At 48.4% G+C, this 21,041-nt stretch overlaps 1 protein-coding gene across 6 annotated transcripts in view; it reads right to left on the bottom strand.

The window, feature by feature from the left end:
* The window catches only part of TET3 (tet methylcytosine dioxygenase 3), a 105,727-nt gene that overhangs the window by 8,042 nt on the left and 76,644 nt on the right, over window positions 1–21,041 (bottom strand). For all 6 annotated transcript variants that reach the window (XM_053200779.1, XM_053200780.1, XM_027072175.2 and 3 more), the window contains 6 exons: window positions 17,344–17,437; window positions 10,783–10,991; window positions 8,843–8,993; window positions 6,096–6,185; window positions 5,447–5,584; window positions 396–732 (listed from right to left, as the gene is read on the bottom strand). In XM_053200779.1, the coding sequence (XP_053056754.1) occupies window positions 396–732; window positions 5,447–5,584; window positions 6,096–6,185; window positions 8,843–8,993; window positions 10,783–10,991; window positions 17,344–17,437 (1,019 nt within the window). The remainder of the gene's footprint in view (window positions 1–395; window positions 733–5,446; window positions 5,585–6,095; window positions 6,186–8,842; window positions 8,994–10,782; window positions 10,992–17,343; window positions 17,438–21,041) is intronic.

The following is a 21,041-nucleotide window of genomic DNA, read 5'->3' as shown; positions in this document are numbered from 1 at the left end:
TCCTCGCTGAAACCCCACCCCCCTCATGCTGGCCTCTGCAGGACAAGGGTCAGGGGAAATGAGAGCTGCCCCCACTGCAGACCACGTGCCTGAGGCCGTGGGATTCTCTGCAGACGCTCAGGCAGGCTGGAGGAGAAGCCCAGCTCCTCTTCTGCTGGCTCCGCAGGTGTCACCCGCCCCCGCCCCCAGGTACTCAGGCGTCCTGAGGCTGCCGTGGATGCTGCGCCGGCTGAAAGTTAAGGTAACGTGTGGTCCACAGGGCGGAGAGAGGCCCCGGACTTTAGTCTGGAGTGCAATCTTGAAGCAGGAAGAGGGGCAGCGAAGGAGCTGTCCAGGGCCACAACCCTCCCCGCCCCGCCCGTGCCACCTCTGGTGGGCACCCTCTCCCTACACACCTGGGTCAGTGGAGATGCCGGCCAGCTCCAGGGCCTCCTGTTTGATCTTCTCGGGAGTACTCAGCTTCTCTTTCTGAACCTTCTTCTTCTCGGCTGCCGCCTTTCTGGCTTCCAGCTGCCGCTGGCGGCAGGACTTGGCAGGCTCGGGCAGGCGCCGGACCTCACGGGGGAAGGCGGTGAGCACCTGGATGGCCCCGCTGCCCACCTTGGCATTCTGGTTCTCCTCACTGCCAAACTCGTCTGTGTTGGACATCTTGTACAGGGGGAGCACGTGCAGCTGCTCGTCCTCGGGAATCTTGCCCACGCAGCGATTGTCTTCCTTGGTCAGGGTGCAGACCTGCCCCGGGCAGAGAGAGGGAGGGTACATGGGGTTGGGGGGACCCGGCGCTCAGAGAAAGAGGCTGAGCATCTGCATGCATGACCCACCCACCCTTCCCCACACAGTCCCAACACCAGCCATCCACGGTTTCTAGAATGTCTAAAAGCACAGCTGTCCTGGTTCATGCAGTAACAGTATCCCCAGCACTTAGAATCTCCTCTACACCTTCAAAGGACATCCATTCACTTTGCCTCCTGGGACCCTCATGTGGCTGAGGAGAAGAGATGACCGGCCCAAGGTCGCATGGCTGGAAAGGGGCCGGGTTAGGCCTAGTGGCCATGCTCTGCCCGCCAGTGGAATATTATTGTCACTGTGCTTTATCACCTTGCTGAGCCTCAGACCTTCTACCATTACACTCCTTGCCCTGAACACTCAGCCTCCTTTTGCTCTTAAAATACTTTTTATTAAAAACTATTATGTGCTGGTTGTAGAAAATTTAGGCCACCAAAAAGGAAATAATAATTATCTCCATAATCCCACCACCCAGAAATAATCACTATAAACAGTTTGATCATATATGCATATATACACATACACACAGTTTTTGTATAATGTGATCCTATTTCATTACCACAGTTTTATAGTAACTTCATTTAAAAAAAATTTTTTTTTTAACATTTATTTATTTTTGAGACAGAGAGAGACAGAGCATGAATGGGGGGAGGGCCAGAGAGAGAGGGAAACACAGAATCTGAAGCAGGCTCCAGGCTCTGAGCTGTCAGCACAGAGCCTGATGCGGGGCTCGAACTCACGGACCGTGAGATCGTGACCTGAGCGAAGTCGGACGCTCAACCGACTGAGCCACCCAGGCGCCCCAGTATAGTAACTTCATTTTTAAAAGATAGTATATTTTCTTATGCATTAAATATTCTCCTTCAGTATGATTTAAGAACTTGCATAATATTATTCTATTGTATCAATGTATTCATTTAACTAATCCCTCATTACTATTAAAACTTGTTTCTAATTTTTTCCTATCATAAACAGTACTTTTAAGCTAAATCTTCCAAAACACGTAATTCCTTAGAATAAATGCTGTGAAGTAAACAGCCATACGTTGTTGCCCTCCAAACTGCCCTCCAAAATGATTATCACATTTTTCACTCATACTGGCTGAAGCTGAGCTTCCATTTTCCTATACTTTTGCTTATAATTTTGCCACTAACTTCTGAAAAACATTTTGCTCATTATCAAAATGTATCTCGTTGGTCTGCATTTCTCTGATTACTAATAGGGCTTAATCTTTTTTTTTTTTTTTTTCTGTCAAGTTTACTCTTTAACTCTTGGGTTGATTATATTTTATTTTCTGTGTTCTTGATGTTCTGGCAGTTGGGGCCTTGACCCTGGAGGGACGTCCTTCCCCGAAGACTAGCTAATTCCTGGAGATAGCAAATGACCCCCCTTCAGGTGCACTCTGATATACAAACTGACCAATCCAGGGCCCACACCCCTAACTCTCTCTTTTTATCAAACTCTCACACACCAAGCAAATATTCCCCCTGCCCTCCATCACCCAGGACCAGGGAGGACAACTGGGGACCACACCTATGGCCCAGAGCTCACAAACTATTCAAACTCTCCACAGTTCTCAGCTTACTTAACTCTGCCTTGCCCACTCGTTCCCACCAAATCTCCAACAACTGCGCTGGGCCACACTCTCACCACTCACTCCTCTGCCTCCTGACCAATCCTGGTGCTTCCCTGTGTGGCCTGGTGGGCACATGCTTCTTGGGCTCTGTGAGTATAAAGTTCGGCCCTCCTGACAATCCTGTGTCTTCCTCTCTTATCATACTTCATTAAAACAAACCTTGGGTATATTTTAATACAACTCTCTTCTTTTTTTGGTGAGTTTTATGCCTCTTGCCCATTTTTATACTAGACTATTCATTTTTTTTTATCATTTATGTAAAGTAATCTTTGTCTATCAAAGTTATGATTCACTTTGTCACTTGTTACAAATGCTGTTTTCCAGTTTGTACAGGCCTTTCAATTTTGATTACGGTGTTTTATTATTGAACAGAAACTGTACATTTTTATGAAGTCAACCATGTTCATGCTTTCGTCTGCAGTTTCCCCTTTGGTGTGATGCTCTACCAAGTGTGTTTCTTCCCAGCGTACGTATGTCTCTTCAGACTTGACGTGCTCTGAGCGGACCCCACAGGCTTTCTGGGTTTGACTGACCACCGGCCCTGCTTCCCATCATTCCCTAAAACCCAATGTGATAAACAACACAGCAAAAGTAAAAAGCAAAGGATGAGATATGATAGAAACTGCGTTTCTCTCCCTAACATAGATACTTTACCAATGTCGACAGACAGCTATCCTTGTTTAAAAAAAAAAAAAAAAAAAAAAGGACATACGGGTAGTCACAAAGATAAAATTTAAATGGGCAAAAAAAAAGAAAAAGACGTTCACCCTCTCTAGTCATAAAAGAAACACAAATTACAGTGAGCTCGTACATTTGCCACTCAGGTGGGCAAAGACTAAAGAAACTGTGAAAACCCTGTGTTGCCAAGTAAGCCAGAGAAGCAGCACTCTAAACTTATAAATGTCCTTACTCTGGGACGTCAAGGGGATTGTTCCACCACCGCACCAAGATGTGGTAAGGATGGACCCCCACTCTGGTTTACAGAGGGGGAGTCTGGAAACACTCACTGTCCATCCACAGGGGAAGTGGTCAAATAAATGATGGCAGAGCCATACATACTGCCTTACAACACGTTGAAGTGAGTCTACATCCAGTGACACAGAGAGCTGTCCATCATGCATTCTTACAAAAAGCGGGTCATGGAACAGCACATACATATACTGTGATCACATCTGTGTAAAACTGACACAGCTGTGCACACACGCACATGCATATATTCAGGTGCCTGAACGGATGGTCATCACAATGCTAACACTAGTTAGGTCTCTAAGATTTCAGGCAATTTTTACTTTATGCTTTCTTATACTGTTTACTTTTTTAGACAATAAATAGTTTAATTGAAAAAAAAAAAACAACACTGTTCATTTTGGAAGAGGTTTACTTTTTTCCACTCCAAATGCTACAAAGCTCTGGGATCAAAATAACCTCACTGTGCTCCTATCTCCTGATGTCTCCTCCTCCTTCCCTGCCCCTCTTCTAATCCTGGAGGTCCCTCCCTTTCTCTGTGTGTCAGCTCGAAACCCTCACAATACAGTGTGGACAGGGGCCTGCCTCATCTTGCTTCTAGCCTTGCACATAAGGGAAGGAGGACAAGGTAGAGAAATAAAATCTCGTGCTGGGCCATCAATCCCTGTGTTACACCCCAGTTATACCCAGACTCTGGGAGCCCCCTTTCAGGTGAATTGCCATTGCGTCTGCCTCTTCCACAGTTCCCCGGGGAGCCCTGCCTGCCCAGGACCTAGTTAAAAAGCAAAGAAGAGAGCTGGCATCATCCCTTTGAGGGGGTCCCCACTCAAGTCCAAACCTCCCCTCTTCTCCATCTGCACTCACTCCCCTAGTGATGGCATCTAGCCTCGCGCCTGAAACTGTGAACTACATGTCCTCCAGACAGCCCGCTCCCCTGCCTGCTCCACGTGTCCACTTGGACATCTGTCAGGCATCTCAAAACAGAACTCTTCATTTTTGCCATCAAACTGGGCTTCTCCTGTGATTCTACATCTCAGCGTGTCGCACCAACACTTGACCAGGTGCTCAAGCAAAAAGCCTTGGGTGGCTCTCTAGTCCTTCCCTGTCATATCCTACATCTGTCCATCAGCAACCCCCGCTTGGCTGGCTGTATCTTCGAGATCACCCAAAGTCTGTCCAACCACCCCCCTCCCTACCCTCGCTCCTGTCCAAGCCCTGTCACCTCTAGCCTAGACACTGTCCCAGCCTAATTGGCTTTCTCCTTTGATTCTCTCCCACTCACCCCATCTCCACATACTTCTTTTCTATCTGCAGGAGCAAGAGAGCACTTTATCAAGGAGACCCTACCACTCCCAGCTTCCCCTCACACTCGGAGCACAAACCACAGCCCTGCCCACCTTCTGGGCTCACTGTGACCTGGTCCCTGTCTGCCCCTGAATCTCTGTGTATGCTGGTCCTTCTGCCTGGAGCACTCCATCCCCAGACATTCGGGTCCCTTACTCTCTTGCTTCATTCATGTCTCAGCTCAGGTACCCCTCCTCAGAGGGACCTCTCTGCCCATGGCATCCCAAATGGCATCTGCTATCACTCTACCCCTTACCCTATTTCATATCTTCCTCACAGCCTTCAACACTACCAGACATTAACTGTATCACATACTTGGGCAGGGCTTGGTCCATTTTATTCTCCAATATCTACAGCAGCATCTGGGGCACAATAAACATTTGCTCGGTGGATGAATCAAGAGTGGTTTGGATTTAAATCCAGTGTTCAGAGACCTGGAACAGTCTTTAGGTAAGGATTCCAGGTGCCCAACAGACTGTGTTCTACAGCATCCACCTAAGACATGGAGACGAGACCAGCCTTGTCCAAGCATTCCGGTCCATGCATTTCTCAGAGAAGTGGGCAGGGGCAGCCAGTATGGCAGGGCACCTCCCAGAGATCTGAGACTCTTGTCTCCAGGTCCCTCCCTACTCTGAGTCCTCCTGTCTGCTTAAACCAGTCCCCCTCCCAGGACCATCCCGCAGGGGGAGCTGTGACAGGTCCAGAGTTCCTTACCACTGTGCAGCCGTTGTAGAGGTTATGCTGGTCCTTGTGGGCATGGGCACAGAAATCCATGCAGGCTGTGACCCCCGAGAAGGGCCGCCCTTCCTTCAGCCCCAGGCGGCAGTCAATCGCTATTTCCTCATTGGTCACCTGTGTGGACAGCCAAGGAGAACTGCTCGTGTGACCTGAGGTCAGTGGCCTAGATTCTGTGCTGAGGAGGCAAAGCTAGGTCTTGGAGGGAAGGAGGTTAAGGACCATGGAGGCCTTGCAGAGGGGCTGCAGGAGGTAGGCTTTCCAGATGAAGCCTCCGTAGAAATTACTTCCTTCTGAGTTAACTCAAGTCCTCCTCACCTCATCTGGGAGATGCACAGGTGACAGGAGAGAGAAACTTGAGCCTCCCCAGGAGAAGCCAGACCAGGAGAGGTGAAAGATTACTATGGGGGGATGCATGAAAGCAAGGGATAGGGGAAAGATGGTCTGGGACGCAGTTAGCTCGTTGTCAACAAAGGATCTCATCAAAGACCTACATCACTGCTCTATCTCTAGCTGAGCTTTTCCCATAAGGAGCACAAATGAGCCCACTCTCCCATTTCCTGACTTCAGGGAACACGGACAGAGATGCAGATGACACGTGGGCAGAGAAAAGCCCAAGACCCAGTACCTGGTTCTGATAGGCCTGGGGGGCTAGCCTCTTGTACAGGGGAGCAACTTCAGTAGCCAGGTCCTGGAAACTCTTCCGGAGCACTTCTTCCTGTGGAGAGAACAGCAGTCACACGTACCCAAAGCAGCCCCACCTGGCAAACTCTACACACTGGAAATTAACCTCCATTCTAGAACCACTGCTGGGTTGCTGGGAAGGTAGGAAGTGCCATCAGGTGTTTTTACAGGTTCCGTCTGGGAGGCATAGGGTACCATGTCTGTTTTAATGTTGGAGACACAGAAGCTCAGGAAAAGCTGTGGCCTGAAGGTCCAGCCATCCTGACTGCTAAGCTACTAACTCAGTGCCGCTCAGAACACATAAAACAGGTTGTTGGTTTTGAATGCTCAACACCCTAGCTCAGAAGGTCGATGAAGTAGGCAGGTAAAAGGATCAAAAGGTGTGGCTTTTTCTTCTGGTGTTGCAGACAGGCAAATGAAGGCAGAGAGGGGCGGGTCAAAGTCTAGGCCAGGAATTCCACAGCCAGCCAGGCCTGTCATGAGCCAGGGACACTCTATTCTCTAGACCTGCACCATTGCATGTGTTAGTCATGAGCTCTGTGCTGCTTCTGAAATGTATATTAAATTTAATTAAAATTAGATAAAATTGGGGCACAGAGAGTCAGCTCTGAGCCTGCGTGGCTCAGTTGGTTAAGTGTCTGACTCTTCATCTGGTTCAGGTTCTATCTCACCCTTTGTGAGATTGAGCCCCATGTGGGGCTCTGTGCTGACAGCATGGAGCCTGCTTGGGATTCTCTCTCTCTCTCTCTCTCTCTCTCTCTCTGCCCTTCCCCCACTCACTCTCTTTCTCTCTCGTAATAAGTAAACATCTAAAGAAAGTTAAATAAAATTAAAAACCCAGTTCCCGTTTTACGAGCCACATTTCAAGTGCTCAGTGGTTATATGTGGCTCCTGGGCTACATGTTTTTTACAGAGAACGTTTCCATCATCACAGAAGGAGTTCCACTGGATAGTGCTGCCCCAGACAAAGCAGCCACACCCCAGCTACATTTGGCCAAGGGTTTCAGGTATCCACAGCCTCTCCCTGGCCCTCTGAGGGTGGCAGGTAGAGCTGGGGGGCGGGGGCTGTTTCTACAAGGCCTTGAGCACAGACAGGCATGAAGAGTTTGCAGAGAAGAAAGAGGAAGAAGAGAGAAAAAGAACCAAGTTCATAGAAGTAGAGATGGAAGAGCAAGACCAATGGCTCAGCGGTCTGTCCAGTAGGGTGGCCAGAGCTGCCAGCTGCCTGTCTCTGGCTGCAGCCCAGAGGCTGCCACCAACACGGTAAGCCCACGGCCAGCACAGCACAGGGCTGAGGCCCGTGAGCTCTGGGAAGACCCAGACCTGACTTCACCATTACTGCCACACAGCCCTGGGCAAGCCATTTGCCTCATCTGTAAGGTGAGTAGCAACAGGGCCTACATCTGGGGTGTCTTGAGGTTAACGGAGATGCACACCTGTGAGGTGCTGGCCAGAATACTCAGCACTAAGTAAGTGCACAGAAATGGCAGCTGATAGAACAGGGGAAGTACGTGTGAGAAATTAAAGCAATGCCTTTTCACTCCTGGTCATTCCTAGTTCCTGTGGCCCTGGGGCTCCTCTCTTCATTGAAACAACTGCATTGAAACAACTTGCTTCCAGGGGAGGGCGGATGCCACCATAGAGAAAAGTCCAGTGTGTCAAATCAGACTATCAAACTAGCTTGTGCAATAGTCTAAAAGCCAGGCTTTGAGGCAAATAAAGTTCTGCACTTGAAAATGCTTCCTTTTACTTCTGAAAAGCACGACTGGATACCCAGAGCATAGAAGTTTATTACACATAGGGTAGAAAAACGTGTGCCCCAGGGGAGTCCCCACGCCCATGGAAAAGGAGGAAACCCTTCTTGTACAAGGAGCTCGGGGAGATGTGGAAGGTAGAACGGGGGATCAAGATGTTGCCTAGATCCCCACAAAGGGACCCAGTACCCTACCTCACAAGAGCTCAGGTAGTGGGGAGGGGGTAGGGTCGGGGACAGATGGCAGGGAACCCAGACAGACCTGTACCTTCTCTGCATTTGGAACTCTGCGTGGAGACCACCTCCTGGGATGGCCTTCACAAACACAGCAACAGAGGGGAAGGGGCAGGGAGGAAGGCAACCTGACCTGACCGGGAGGCTGCAGACAGGAGGCCATTGTGGACCCTAGTCCGGTGCCTAAGAGACAGGCTAGGCTCCCAGCAAGAAGACAGCAAGAGCCTGGAAATGTGGACAACCGCACAGAGACATGTGCCTGGCTGCCAGGTAGAATGAGGGGCACTTCAGGAAGCCCAGCACTGGCCCCAGAAAGTGGCCGAGGCCTAGAGGCCTCTTCCTGCCATACCTCCCATCCCTACAAACACACCTTAGAAAGAATGAAGAAAAGAAATGACTCTTGAAGAAGATCAAATTCTGGTGAGGAATTTGACCATTTACCTCAAAGAGACTGTTTTAAGCTGGGAGAGTCTGAAACGCCCATAATTGGTTAGGTTTAATTTTTCACTCATCACACCCCTCCACACCACACCCCACATACCTTACTTCCCGGCAAGATAAGGTCAGTTAAAAAAATAAAGCCAGTTGCATTATCTGCACATGTGAGTCAGGGTGTGCTAACCCACCCCCCACCACACTACCAGAGACAGGAGGCAGGGTAGGACGAGCCGGAGGGCCCCACTGCTCCGCGGAACTCTGCTTACCTCCTTGGGGTTGTCCCCCACGAGGCGGAACTTGCGAGGCGTCTTGCTCCGAGCGTATTTGCAGCCGTTGAAGTACATGCTCCAGGAACAACCAAAGGAGAAGGAGGCACCGCAGGTGTTGGGGTCTTTGCCTTGACAAGCGCAGGTCCGGCTGCAATACGCGTCGCACGTTAGGCATACAGACACATTTTTTGTTCGGAAATCGTCCTCCTACATCAGGGGGAGGTCCTGCTGAGGCCTGGCACCCATGGTCTCCCAGTGACTGGGACCACATCCCTCCCGCCTTTAACTCCTTCCCCAAATTTCCTCGCATAGGGAGTCAGCTCTGAGCAGCTCTTTCTGCTCCCACCCCTGAGCCTGAAGGTCTAAGAATCTGTCTTTGGGAGGGGAGCCTGGGTGGCTCAGTCGGGTTAAGCATCAGAATTCGGCTCAGGTCATGATCTCACGGTTCGTGAGGTTGAACCCCATGTCGGACCCTGTGCTGACAGCTCAGAGCCTGAAGCCTGCTTGGGATTCTGTGTCTCCTTCGCTCTGCCCCTCCCCAGCTCGCACTCTGTCTCTCTCAAAAATAAACAAACATTAAAAAGATTTTTTGTGGAATCTGTTGCTGGGAGAAACCCCTGGGTGTTTTGAGGCAAGTGGGAAAAATCTAGTCAAAACCCCAGTAAGGTTTATACTTTGCCTTAACACTAATATCATGACGGGTTCCAACACAGACGACACAATCAGGGAAGTGACATGGGCTACAGAGTTTGAACACACCTGCTTCCTTCAGGCTCAGGTGCTGACAGGCCTTTAAATAAATAAGCACTGACATTATAATCCAACAACTAATCAAACCTGGAAATGCTCCAGATGCCCCTCAACTGGGGAGTGGGTAAATGAACTGCGAGGCGTCCAGCAGTGGCAAACTACTCAGCAATCAGAAAGAATGAGCTACACACCTCCACAGCTGAAGCCCAGAAACGCTATGCTCAGGGGAAAAAGAAGCCAGACTCAGGAGGCTACACCCCGTATGGTTCCGTCTCTACAACATTCTTGCAAAGGCAAACTCACAGGGACGAGAAGCAAGAGTGGTGGTTGCCACGGGCAGAAGGAAACTTGCTTACAAAGCAGGCACAGGGGAACTGGAGGGGATGATGGAATGGTTATACATCTTCGCGGCGGCTACATGACTGTAAACATTTGTCAAAACTCTTCAAACTTGGACACCTGAAACCGATACTATGTTGTATGCTACCTAACTGGAATTTAAATACTTAAAAAGAAACCTCTTCAAACTGTATATCTAAGTAAAAATACCTTAATTTAAGAAGTGGGGGTGGGGGACTCGGGAGCTCAGTCGGTGAAGCGTCCGACTTGGGCTCAGGTCATGATCTTGCAGTCCGTGGTTTTGAGCCTGTGTTGGGCTCTGTGATGACAGCTCAGAGCCTGGAGTCTGCTTCAGTCTGTCTCCCTCTTTCTCTGCCCCTCCCCTGCTCACGCGCACTCTCTCAAAAATTAACATTAAAAATTAAAAAAAAAGAAAAACACCTTAATTTAAAAAGTGGCATTTAATTTAAACACCTTAATTTTAAAAGGCCCTAGAGGGGCAGGTTTTATGAATACCACTGATGCCTTAGATTTGTGGGACACTCATGCACTCATAGCTGTTCCACCATTAGAACCTCAGAGTCCCTCTGAGGTTCACCAGCAGAGCCAAGCCAAGCCAAGGGACCCTTCTCTTGCCGGGACCAGAAGAACCCAGGTCAGGATTGTGGGAGAACTTCTTTCACCACAGTCCCAACTGCAGGACAGACAGGGCCCTGGGAGGGACCTGGACACAGCGCCGCCCTCAGGGGGGCCCAGAATCTCCCCCTGCATCTGCCCCCCAAGGCCCTGCCAATGGACACTTGGCCCAGCCACCCCAACCCTTTCACGTCGAGATCCCACCCACGTACTCATCGTTGAGGCCACATCTCCGGCTGGTGGGGTTCCCGTACTTCCGGAGGGTGTCGGTGAGCTCTTGGTAGAGGGTGTCTCCGAGGCTGCGGGGGATGCCCTCCCAGGCCAGGATGAGGATGACGATCACCGCGTTCTGGCAGTGGTGGCCTGCCCGGTGCCGCACCAGGCACAGTAGCTTCTCCTCCAGCGTGTGCCTGCGGATCACCTGCAGGGGGGTGGGGTGGGGAGGGCACTGCTAACTGTGGGAGCCATGCCCCCACACTCCTCTGCATGGGATGCCATACACCCCCCACCTCTGCTGACCAGACCTGGGGACGCAGGTCTTTAGGGCACTGTCCACAGGATACCACAACCTGGTAATGGCAACCATACAGGCTAAGAGACCATTACAATTAAGGAATAATAAATGCAAAAGTTATTTTTTAAGAGCAAAATAAAAAATATTTACTACAAAATGGAAGTTACTGATGAATCACACAGACTTAGGACTAAAAACACACAGATAAATTGGTAAGCCAAAATATATTCAGAGATTTTTATGTATCTTAAAATATTTACAGAGAAAATGCTGCATATCTGTATGATTTTAATTAAAAAATAAGGGCCTTGGTGCTGTGGAAAACAATTTTGGGTAGTTTCTCCAAAAGCTAAATATGTAATTACCATATGACCGAGCAATGCCATTCCTAGGAATATACCCAAGGTGACCGAGAGCAGGGACTGGGTCAGGTACTGTTCATAACAGCCAAACAGCGGGCACAACACAAGTGTCCACCAGTGGATGCATGGATAAACAAAATGTGGCCCCTCCAAACAACGGAATAGTCCTCAATCTTAAAAAGGAAGAAAAATCTGACTCATGCAACAACATGGATGAACCTGGATAGCATCATGTTAAGCGAAAGAAGCCACACACTAAAGGATCCACACTGTGTGATTCCACTTACAGAGGGTACCTAGAATAGTCAAATTCGTAGAGACAGAAAGTAGAACAGTGGCTGCCAGGGTTGGGGCGGAGAGAGTGGGGAATTATTACTTAACGGGTATAGAGTTTCTGTATGGGATGGTGAAGAAGTTTTGAAAACATAGAGTAGTGATGGTTGCAAAACAATGTGAATGTTGGGGTGCCTGGGTGGCTCAGTCAGTGGAGCGTCTGAATCTTGATTTCAGCTCAGGTCATGAACCCAGGGTTGTGGGATCAAGCCCTGTGTCGGGCTCTGCACGGACAGCGTGGAGCCTGCTTAAGATCCTCTCTCTCCCTCCCTCTGCCCCTCCCTCGCTCTCTCAAAAACAAAACAAGAATGTGAATGTAGTGGATACCACTGAACAGTACACTTAAAAATGGTTAAAATGGCCAATTTTATGTTATGTATACTTTAACACAACTTTAAAAAATTCATAATATACCCCAAACCAGTGAACTATATACTTTGAATGGATACACTGTATGGTGTGTGAATTATATCTCAATAAGGCTCTTAAAGAAAACAAAAAGCAAGGGCCTTGGGCTCTGCACTGCTGCCCAGCCAGGTTCTCACCTAACTCTCACACCCAGAACTCTGTCCAAAAAGATACGGCATGGCAAAGGACCCGGGAGCTGGGGGACGAGGTGGCTGATCTCCCATTAAGAGCCCAAACTAATTCTGTGACCTGATAAGATGAGGGCCTGTGAAGAGGGGAGGGATGAGGGCAGACTGGGAAGGGCTTTCAGGGGAAAAGAACTCAAGGCAGGGGTTCCACAAAGAAGTCTGTACAAGGGGCTTTCATAAGTAGCTTCCTGCTCTAGAAGAGGAGCAGGCAGATGGCAGGGTGGAGGCGGAGAGTGACAGGGAGACCACTAACAAACAAAACACAAACAAAAGTGGATAAAGTGCTGAAGTAGGGCAGCGGGGATGAAACAGGAAAAGGAATGCATTCAGACTCATTGAGGAGAAAGGTGACCTTGGGACCATCTGACTCTAGGGGCTGAGGGATAGGGCAAAGTCTTAAACGGACTTCCACTTTTGTGGCACAGGACAGTGGGTGGGGTGGGGGTTGTTTACTGATGAGTTAACTGGGAACACGCTGGGGCTGAGGTACTTGGGAACGTCTGAGTGGCTATTTCTAGTAAGACCCCAATACACTGGGTCTGGAGGTCAGGAGAGGCCTGGGCTGGAGACGCACTTGGTCATGAGTACAGCAGTGCAGGGAGCTGTCCAAAGAGGAAGCCAGGCAGGCAGTATAAATAAGGAAAGTGGGCCAGATGGACAACTGGGGGTGGTGTGGACCATGGCCAAGTGAAAAAGCACACGCCCCTTCAAAATGGGTAAGCCAGGCCTTCTCTCCATCAACCACTGCCTGATGGGAATCCCAGCCTAGTGCAACTACCTCTTCCAATTTTAACAAGAAGAAAACAGAAACCTAGATTTTTACATGAAATCTCTCCTTTTAAAGATGTGAGCACCTAATTCAATTTTTAAAATCACGGTAAAATACACATGACGTAAAATTTACCACTGCAGCCATTGTTAAGTGTATGGCTCAGTCGCAGAAGTACCTTCACGCTGTTCTGCAGCCATCACCAGACCTCTGCCCACCTCTACAATGTTCTATCTTCCCAAACAGAAAACTCTGTACCCACTTACCACTCACTCTCCCTTCTCTCTGGCCCCTAGTCCATGGTAACAACCATTCTGCTTTCTGACTCTCTGAATAGTTTGACTACTGGCAGTGCTTCATACATGTGGAATCATACAGAATTGGTCCCTGGCATAACAGCCTCAAAGTTCATCCAGGTTGTAGCAGAGGTCAGGATTTCCTTCAAAATTTTTAGGGACACGTTAAACAAAACATATCCCTGGCCCATGAGTTCCTGCTCTGAGCCAACCCACAGAAGCATCGGTTATATCCTTATTTTTAAAACTTTTTGGGATCAGTAACACACGAACATGTCATTAAGTCATGCAGTATTAGAGCTCCCTGTGTGATTGCCTGGCCTCCGCAGACTGAGCCGGGCACATCGTGAACACAGGTTCACGATCACACATCACAGGTACTGATAAGACAGCAGTCCCTGTCACCAGGGTTTCTGAGGCACTACTGTCAATCTCTGCTCAGTGCCCAGGGTAGGGCACTGGCTAATTAATCGCCCTCACGTGCAACATGTGTTCAGAGCACACAGGGAAACACCTGACCTACCAAAGCTGAGGTTGAGGCCACGTCTCTTTGGTTTCCCAAGTGGCAAACACAGAAAAGTGATAAGCACAAGCAGACAGCTCTCTGTGGCCACACCCTCACAGGCCGATGGGTACACTCAAAAAAACTATAAGAAAACAATAAAGTGGAGCTCCCTACCCACACTATGAAGGAAGGAAGCCAGCAGGACTGAATGCCCCAAGCGCAAAAATCAAAAGGCCAAGGGAAGGCAGGAAGACACCAGTACCTGAGTGTGGCCATACGGATAGTTCATATCCCGTCACAGAACACAGACAGCCCCCCCCCCCCTCCCCAAGCTGGGCAGGAATCTCCCGTGCACTGAACAAGAATAGCACAGCACCAAAGGAAGCCCACATCTGTCTTCCTACTCCCGGTACTTAGTTCCAACCCTTGGGGTTCCCCAGGAGGTCTGTTCCAATCCTGCCCTCAAGGGGCCTTCAAATATCTGCTTTCTGACCCCTGTTATCTTTACAGACTGGCCCAAGCAGCATCTCCAAGGTTCTTGTATCCAAAGCGCATTTTTGCTGTCTGTGGTGTTTGCTTCTGGCACGTCTCCATTTATTCTGAGCCTTTGGAATGCTACCTGGTCACTCCCTTACTCCCATGCTTGCCGACTTCCATACTCTGTACAAGCCACCTCAAAACTGAAGATTATCAGTGGGCTCCCTGGGCTATCTCACTGCTTTCTTAGATCCTTCTCTCAACACACATTTGCTGGGTACCCATGATGCGCCTCAGCTTTGTCCCCCAAGAGCCTGGCCAGGCAAGTCTAGAATTTGTCAGACACACTGCTTTTAGATGAACCTACTGGTTGGGGATTCAGGCTGTAGACAAAGACATGAACCTGGTTCAGATGAAAACCCAGGCTCTAGATGGGAGACCAGAACAGGCGGTGGGCAGGAAGAACCACAGGAAGCACCGTCCACCACAGGCAGCTGGATGCTGCCGCTCGCCCGTAGCCACAGACTACTGCCTGGGTTCTTGATGCCACACTGACACTAAGGACAATCTGCCCCTCTTGGCACTTATGGGTCACTTCCCAGTGTGTGTGTGTGGATTGGGGGGGGGGGGAAGCAGGGGAAGGGAACACCTGCCCTTCTCTAACTTCCAAGGAGGTAGAACTCTTTAGATGAGCTCTACCACCAAAATAGATAGGGTATTTGGTGGCTGTGTAGGCAAAAACCAAGAGAAGTCCACTGCACTAAGGGAGATAGCTAGAAAAGAAAAACACAACTCCGCACCACCATTTTCTTACCACTGTGATAGTCTATGACCTACCACCATTTGCCCTTCCTATAAAACACCATTTCTTTCCTCTCTCCTTTTATCTTCCCTCGTCAGATACAAGAATTTCCCCACCTCTGGGAACGTGGTCACTATGCATTCCCTTCTATCTGGGCTTTTCTTTCAAAGCTGGCATCACCCACTGGGGTTTGGTGATACCCATAAGCTGTTTCATCTTTTGGACAAAACATCAGGTGCCAGGTGTGCTCCGCTCTGGGCATCTGCGCACAGACCCTGGAGGACCAACGTGTGAAGACCAAGTTCCTCCCCCTCCATCATTCTGCTTCCCTCTTCCTGCCCCCAGGAACTAAGCTCACTGCTTCACCTGGGCACCTCCTTCCTCAGCCCTAGCAGAGACGCACAGGTGCTGCTCCCCAGAGCTCTGGGGCCAGAAATGCATATTCTCTTCTTCGACACCACCTACATAGCCAGTTGTTTTCTTCCCTTGATCCAACTGTTTCTGAAGATGGAAAAGTCCCCAGGCTCCACCTGTGTGAGGATCTTCAGTTTCCCATCCAGGACTGTGGAATTCTCCAATGACTACACGGATTAGCAGAAATAAGGGCAGATGCCATGTCGCCGATGGGTTCTCTGAGGGATAACACTGCACCCTGATCAGCCACAGACGGATACAGTCCCCCTCCCACTGTAATACCTATCTTTCAGGAGGGTGGGGCCACTATATTTCTTCATACCTGTGAAGGCTCTATGTAGCTCCAGATTCTTTTATTATTATATAATTCTGCAATACTGACCGAAAATTGCTAAAAAAAAAAAGGTATGTGATAGTTCAGGTACAGACACCTTTCATATTCATTAAAAACAAAGGTGCAAAGGTATGGCATATATGAGACAATAACAGCCATGTGCACATGGACACAGGCTGACAAAGGTCTTCTTCCTACCTTCCCTCACTTAGTGACCTGTATATTCACAGAGCCTGTTACCTTTGCTCACATGACTCTCCTTGCCAGAAATGCTTCTACTCTCCCATCAGCCCATTTATTTATTTTTTAAAAGAACTTTTTAATGTTTATTTATTTTCGAGAGGGAAGGGGGGGGCAGAGAGAGAGGAGACACAGAATCCCAAACAGGCTCCAGGCTCTGAGCTGTCAGCACAGAGCCCGACACGGGGCTTGAACCCACAAACCATGAGATCATGACCTGAGCCAAAGTCGGACGCTTAACCGACTGAGCCACCCAGGCGCCCCTCATCAGCCCATTTAATGTGGCCCCGTATTTGTGATCCCAAGCACATCACCCTCCTCTGAGAAACAAAGCCTCACATTCCTCCCACCATTCATATCGCTTGACCCTGAACTCTACCGCACTGAGTTCGCCTCTCATAATTGGACCTTGATCACTCAAGTCTCCGTGATCTTATCTCATGTGTCTCTACACCATAAGCAGCTTGAGCACAGGGACAGACCCTTTCATTTTCAAGGTATATCCCCGTGCTGAGCACCCAGCACAGTGCTGAGCTCACACCTGATGACTTGCTGCTGCTCTTGAGCTTCTGCAGTGATGCTAAATATCTCCTCGAGGACTGGAAGAGCAAGGTCAGAAAACTGTGTGGGGGTGAAACGAGGGTCACAGTCACTGACGCTCCCCTCGCTGGGAAACTCAGGCTGCCTTGTAGGGAACAGTGGCTCAGAAGTAAAGTAGATGCAAGATTGTCCCGACCCTGCCTAGAGGCCTAGCTAGTTCTTCTGGACCAGAGATAGGAACGCCACCGGCATATGGAGGGGCAGAGGGGTCAAATGGTGCACAGTGGGGCCCAGCTTTGAGTAAGATGACATCTTTCAGCCTCCCCTCAACCACATCCCTGATCCACGGGGAGAGTATGAACCAAGCATAATGACTAGAGCTTTTCTGAGGCCAGCCCAGAGTGCCAGGGGCTGGTGTTTAGATAAAACGAGGCTAGCTCAGGCTGGGGGAAAATGACCCTAACCAAGCACAGATGCAAGCTCCCACGTTCCCCTGAACAATAAAGATGTCTGTTTCCACACACACACCTCTGGCCTGGCCTGCGGTGAGGGAAGTGAGGCAGCAGCCCCGGCCACAGGGTTGACACTCACCCACTTTGCAATGGGGCAGCCGCGTGAGCTCTTCCCCTCCTTCCCAGTGTAGATGACCTTCTCGATCCGGATGGCTTTCCCCTTCTCTCCATACCTGGTGAGGGAGACAGAAGCCACCATCAGCACAGTGAAGCCCCAGAAGAGAGCAGTTTATGGTAAGAAGGCAAGCCTCAGTGTGCTTCAGCATGGGTTTAGTTACTGTGGGGTCAACAGAGAAGGAGAAGGATTTAAATGTTTGTTCTGTGCTTAGAGCCTCTGGAGACACAGCAGCCACGTACAGGTCCACAGGGCCTCCGGTCCATCTTGCCCAGCTCTGTCTCAGGGTAGAGGGGGTCATCAAACACAGTGTCCCTGATTATTATTCTGAACCTCCAGGGAAGGTACTCAAACCAAAGGCTAAACATGGGTATTTGCATCCAGCCTTGTTAGTGGAGTCACCCTGTTCTTTATACAGTCAATAAACAGAAGAAAATAAATGGGGGAAAATCTTACTGTTTTCTTTCAACAATCCCCAGCTGACATTTCAACACGATGAGGACAGAGAGCTGAGGCCAGGGGAAGTGACCCTACCAAGCACCATCTGGCTCCGAGACTGCCCTGGCAGTAAACACACACTGCACACACTCGTGCCCTGGCCCACACACACTCGGGGATTCCGAGACCGTCTAATTCAGAAGTGATCAAACTATGGCCCCAGAGCTGAACTGACCTGCCCAAGGCCATACAACTATGGTGCCACAGGCATCGGTGGCTTGAATGCTCTCCCAGCCACTTTCTGGCTGCAGCACTGTAGTCAAATGACTGAAGTTCTCAAGGCCTGAGTTTCCTAATCTAACATGAAGATAGAAAGGGCCCATACTTCCCAGGCTTGGAAGGAGAACAAATTACATAATCCATAGGGATGCACTGTTTTAAGTGTTTTGAAGCTCCTGCGTGAGGGTTAGAGAGCCTGCTAAATATTAATTCTTAACAACGTAAGTAGCCATCTTACTGAACCGTCTTATTTTTAATAGCTTTTTAGCTTCAGGCACAAAATCATATCATTGACAAACAGGGTGATTTGTCACCTCCTCCTGTTCACTCTTCATGCCCTTCTTTCACTCTCTTGCCTCACTGTACCAGCCAAGGCTTCTGAAGTGCTAGTGGGCATCTCTGCTTATTTCCTCACTTGACTGTAAAATGTTGCCAACTATTCATCACTGAGAAGGAAGCTAGCTGAATTTGGGAAAGAGACAGAGACTGACTTAGTTTGAAGGCATCTTCAAGCCTTGATTTTTAATCAAGAATGGGTTCTTTTTATCAAAAGCACTTTTAGCAACAAAGGACACAGATGACTGTTGTTGTTTTTTTGCCTTTGATCAATTAATATGAATGTGCTATTTTAACAGAGTATCTAAATCAAACTATCCTTATATTTCTATAACGAATCCACTCTGGTCATGGCCCTTTTTAATATACTACTTTAATAGAGAGATATCTCATCATACACACTACAGTTAACATAGTCTCTACAAACACACATAGACAATTACACATACAGGTATCCCTCACCTTTCAGAAGCTCATGTTATGCCACTTTGCTTTTACGAAAGACCTACATCAGTACCTGTTTTTTTGGTAACCAAAAGAAATCCAAAGAGAATTTTTGCTTTTACGAAAAAAGGCAGAGTGAAAATAGCGTTCAGCGTTCGTTTGGCAACGAGCCATTACAGAGGCAATGCACATCCCAAGTGGTGCCGCGAGAGTGGCGCCACCAAGCTCCTGGCCCAGGAACTGCACTCAGCATTCCAGCCACCAGACTGCAGAACTGTGTCTGTGAGCATCTGTGCTTTATCTTGATTTATCTTAAGGTATCAGAAAAGCCTAAAAGAGATTATTTTGGGGGGTCCAGGAACACTCAGACGTTTTCCCATATACATTAATGGTAACTGCTTCTTCGCTTCATTGCCATTTTCAGTTTAGGAAAGTTTTCAAAGGGATGCTCTACTTTTGGGTAGCGAGGGAGATCTGTATTCCTTTATCTCATCCACTCCACTTCCAGGAATCTCCACACCTCTGAAATAACTGTACAGATACACCAACACTTAGGCACAAGGTGTTCCTTGTGCCAACAACTGAAAAATTAGGAACTGAAATATCTAGTACAGAATTGGCTAAACTATAATAAATATAATAAACTTCCATATGTTGGAAAACCATGTAGCCATTAAAAGGGATTCGACAGAATTCTATGTACTAACATGGAAGAAATTAAGCTGGGGGCTGGAGGGGTAGCGGCTACAAATAGTGGGTACATTATGACTGATCCCATTTGGTTTAAAATCTCTCTCTATATATGCGCATCTATAAATGCTGACAAAAAACCTAAAGAGTAGACATCAAACTTTTTAAAAAAGGTTTCTTCTGGATAATTGCTGGAAGGCTTTATTCTAAACTTTTTTTAAAAAAGACTTTTATAGACAGGTTTTATTTTGGTAATTGGGAAAGAGAATACATTTTTTTAAAGTATTGATGTACGGTTTCTTTGGTTTCTTGAGTGAAACAGAGCACACTGTCAAGGTGAAAAGTGTTTCTGATAATTAGCACATTAAAATTCTAAGGCTATGTTAGTCCCTTATAGAATGTGTTTGGAGACAGGACTGTGGGGGAGTTTATATAGTGTGGCCTGTCTCAAGAGGAAAAGACCAGATAGTGCTGCTTTTGTTTGGTTCCTGGAAAACTTTCAATTTCACAAACATTTATCAGGAAGTGGCCCCCAAGTGCAAAGCCTGGGTGCTTGGTGTGTCCTGGGGTCCCTGTGGGATGAACAGCCCGAGGCGTCCACGCTGCTCTCACCGAAACAGGATATTGTGTTCCCCTCAGGAGGGTGAGCAGAGGACACTGACGCGAGCTCTCTGACCAGTACCTTCCCCCCATCCCACCCATCAGAGGAACACTTTCTGCACTGAACTTCGTATTCAAGAGCAAATAAAACGGCCAAGCACTCTGATCAGCTAGACCTTTTCTTTTTTTCTTTTTTTTCCTTCAAACGAGAAATTTCTCTGTGCTTAATGACAACCAATCAACTCCGGATTTAGCTCTTTTTTCTTAAATGTCTTACTCTCTGGCCTAGCATTAAAATGATATTCTAGAACATCTGAATAATGTTCATTCCTGCATACAGATGAACTCCTAGACCCTAAGCTAAGTCTGAAAAGAATAGGCTGAAACCTTATCTTGAAAGATAACCTGATCATCTTAGCAAGTGGTTCTCAAAGGATGGTGCTGAGATCAGCATCACTTGGGAATTTGGGAGGAATACAGACTCTCAGGTCTCATCCCAGCCCTGCTGGGTCAGGAATTCTGGGGTAGGGCCAAGGATCTGTGCTTTCACAAGCACTCCAGGAGACCCTGAAGCACGCTCAAGTTTGATAACCACTGATCTAAAGTTGTACTTCTTTGGGGTTACCTTTATCACCCAGTAATGAGACTAGTTCCCTAAACTCAGAGGATCTGCTAGCACAGTGGTGATTCTCTGTTTTTAGAATGAACATTTAATGAGCTCCTAGGCTGCAGAGAATCCCCTTCCCAGATAGACAACATGGGGCTCTGTGCAGCACACCATTCTGAGATACGGGTTTGTACAACTGACCACAAGAATGTACATCAATGGGGACCTGGATTCCCATGTGTGGAACCCATAAATAAATTGGGATAAT

This window comes from Acinonyx jubatus, chromosome A3, assembly GCF_027475565.1.
Source record: "Acinonyx jubatus isolate Ajub_Pintada_27869175 chromosome A3, VMU_Ajub_asm_v1.0, whole genome shotgun sequence".
In the NCBI taxonomy this organism is placed as follows: domain Eukaryota; kingdom Metazoa; phylum Chordata; class Mammalia; order Carnivora; family Felidae; genus Acinonyx; species Acinonyx jubatus.
This window is presented reverse-complemented; position numbering and strand designations above follow the sequence as displayed.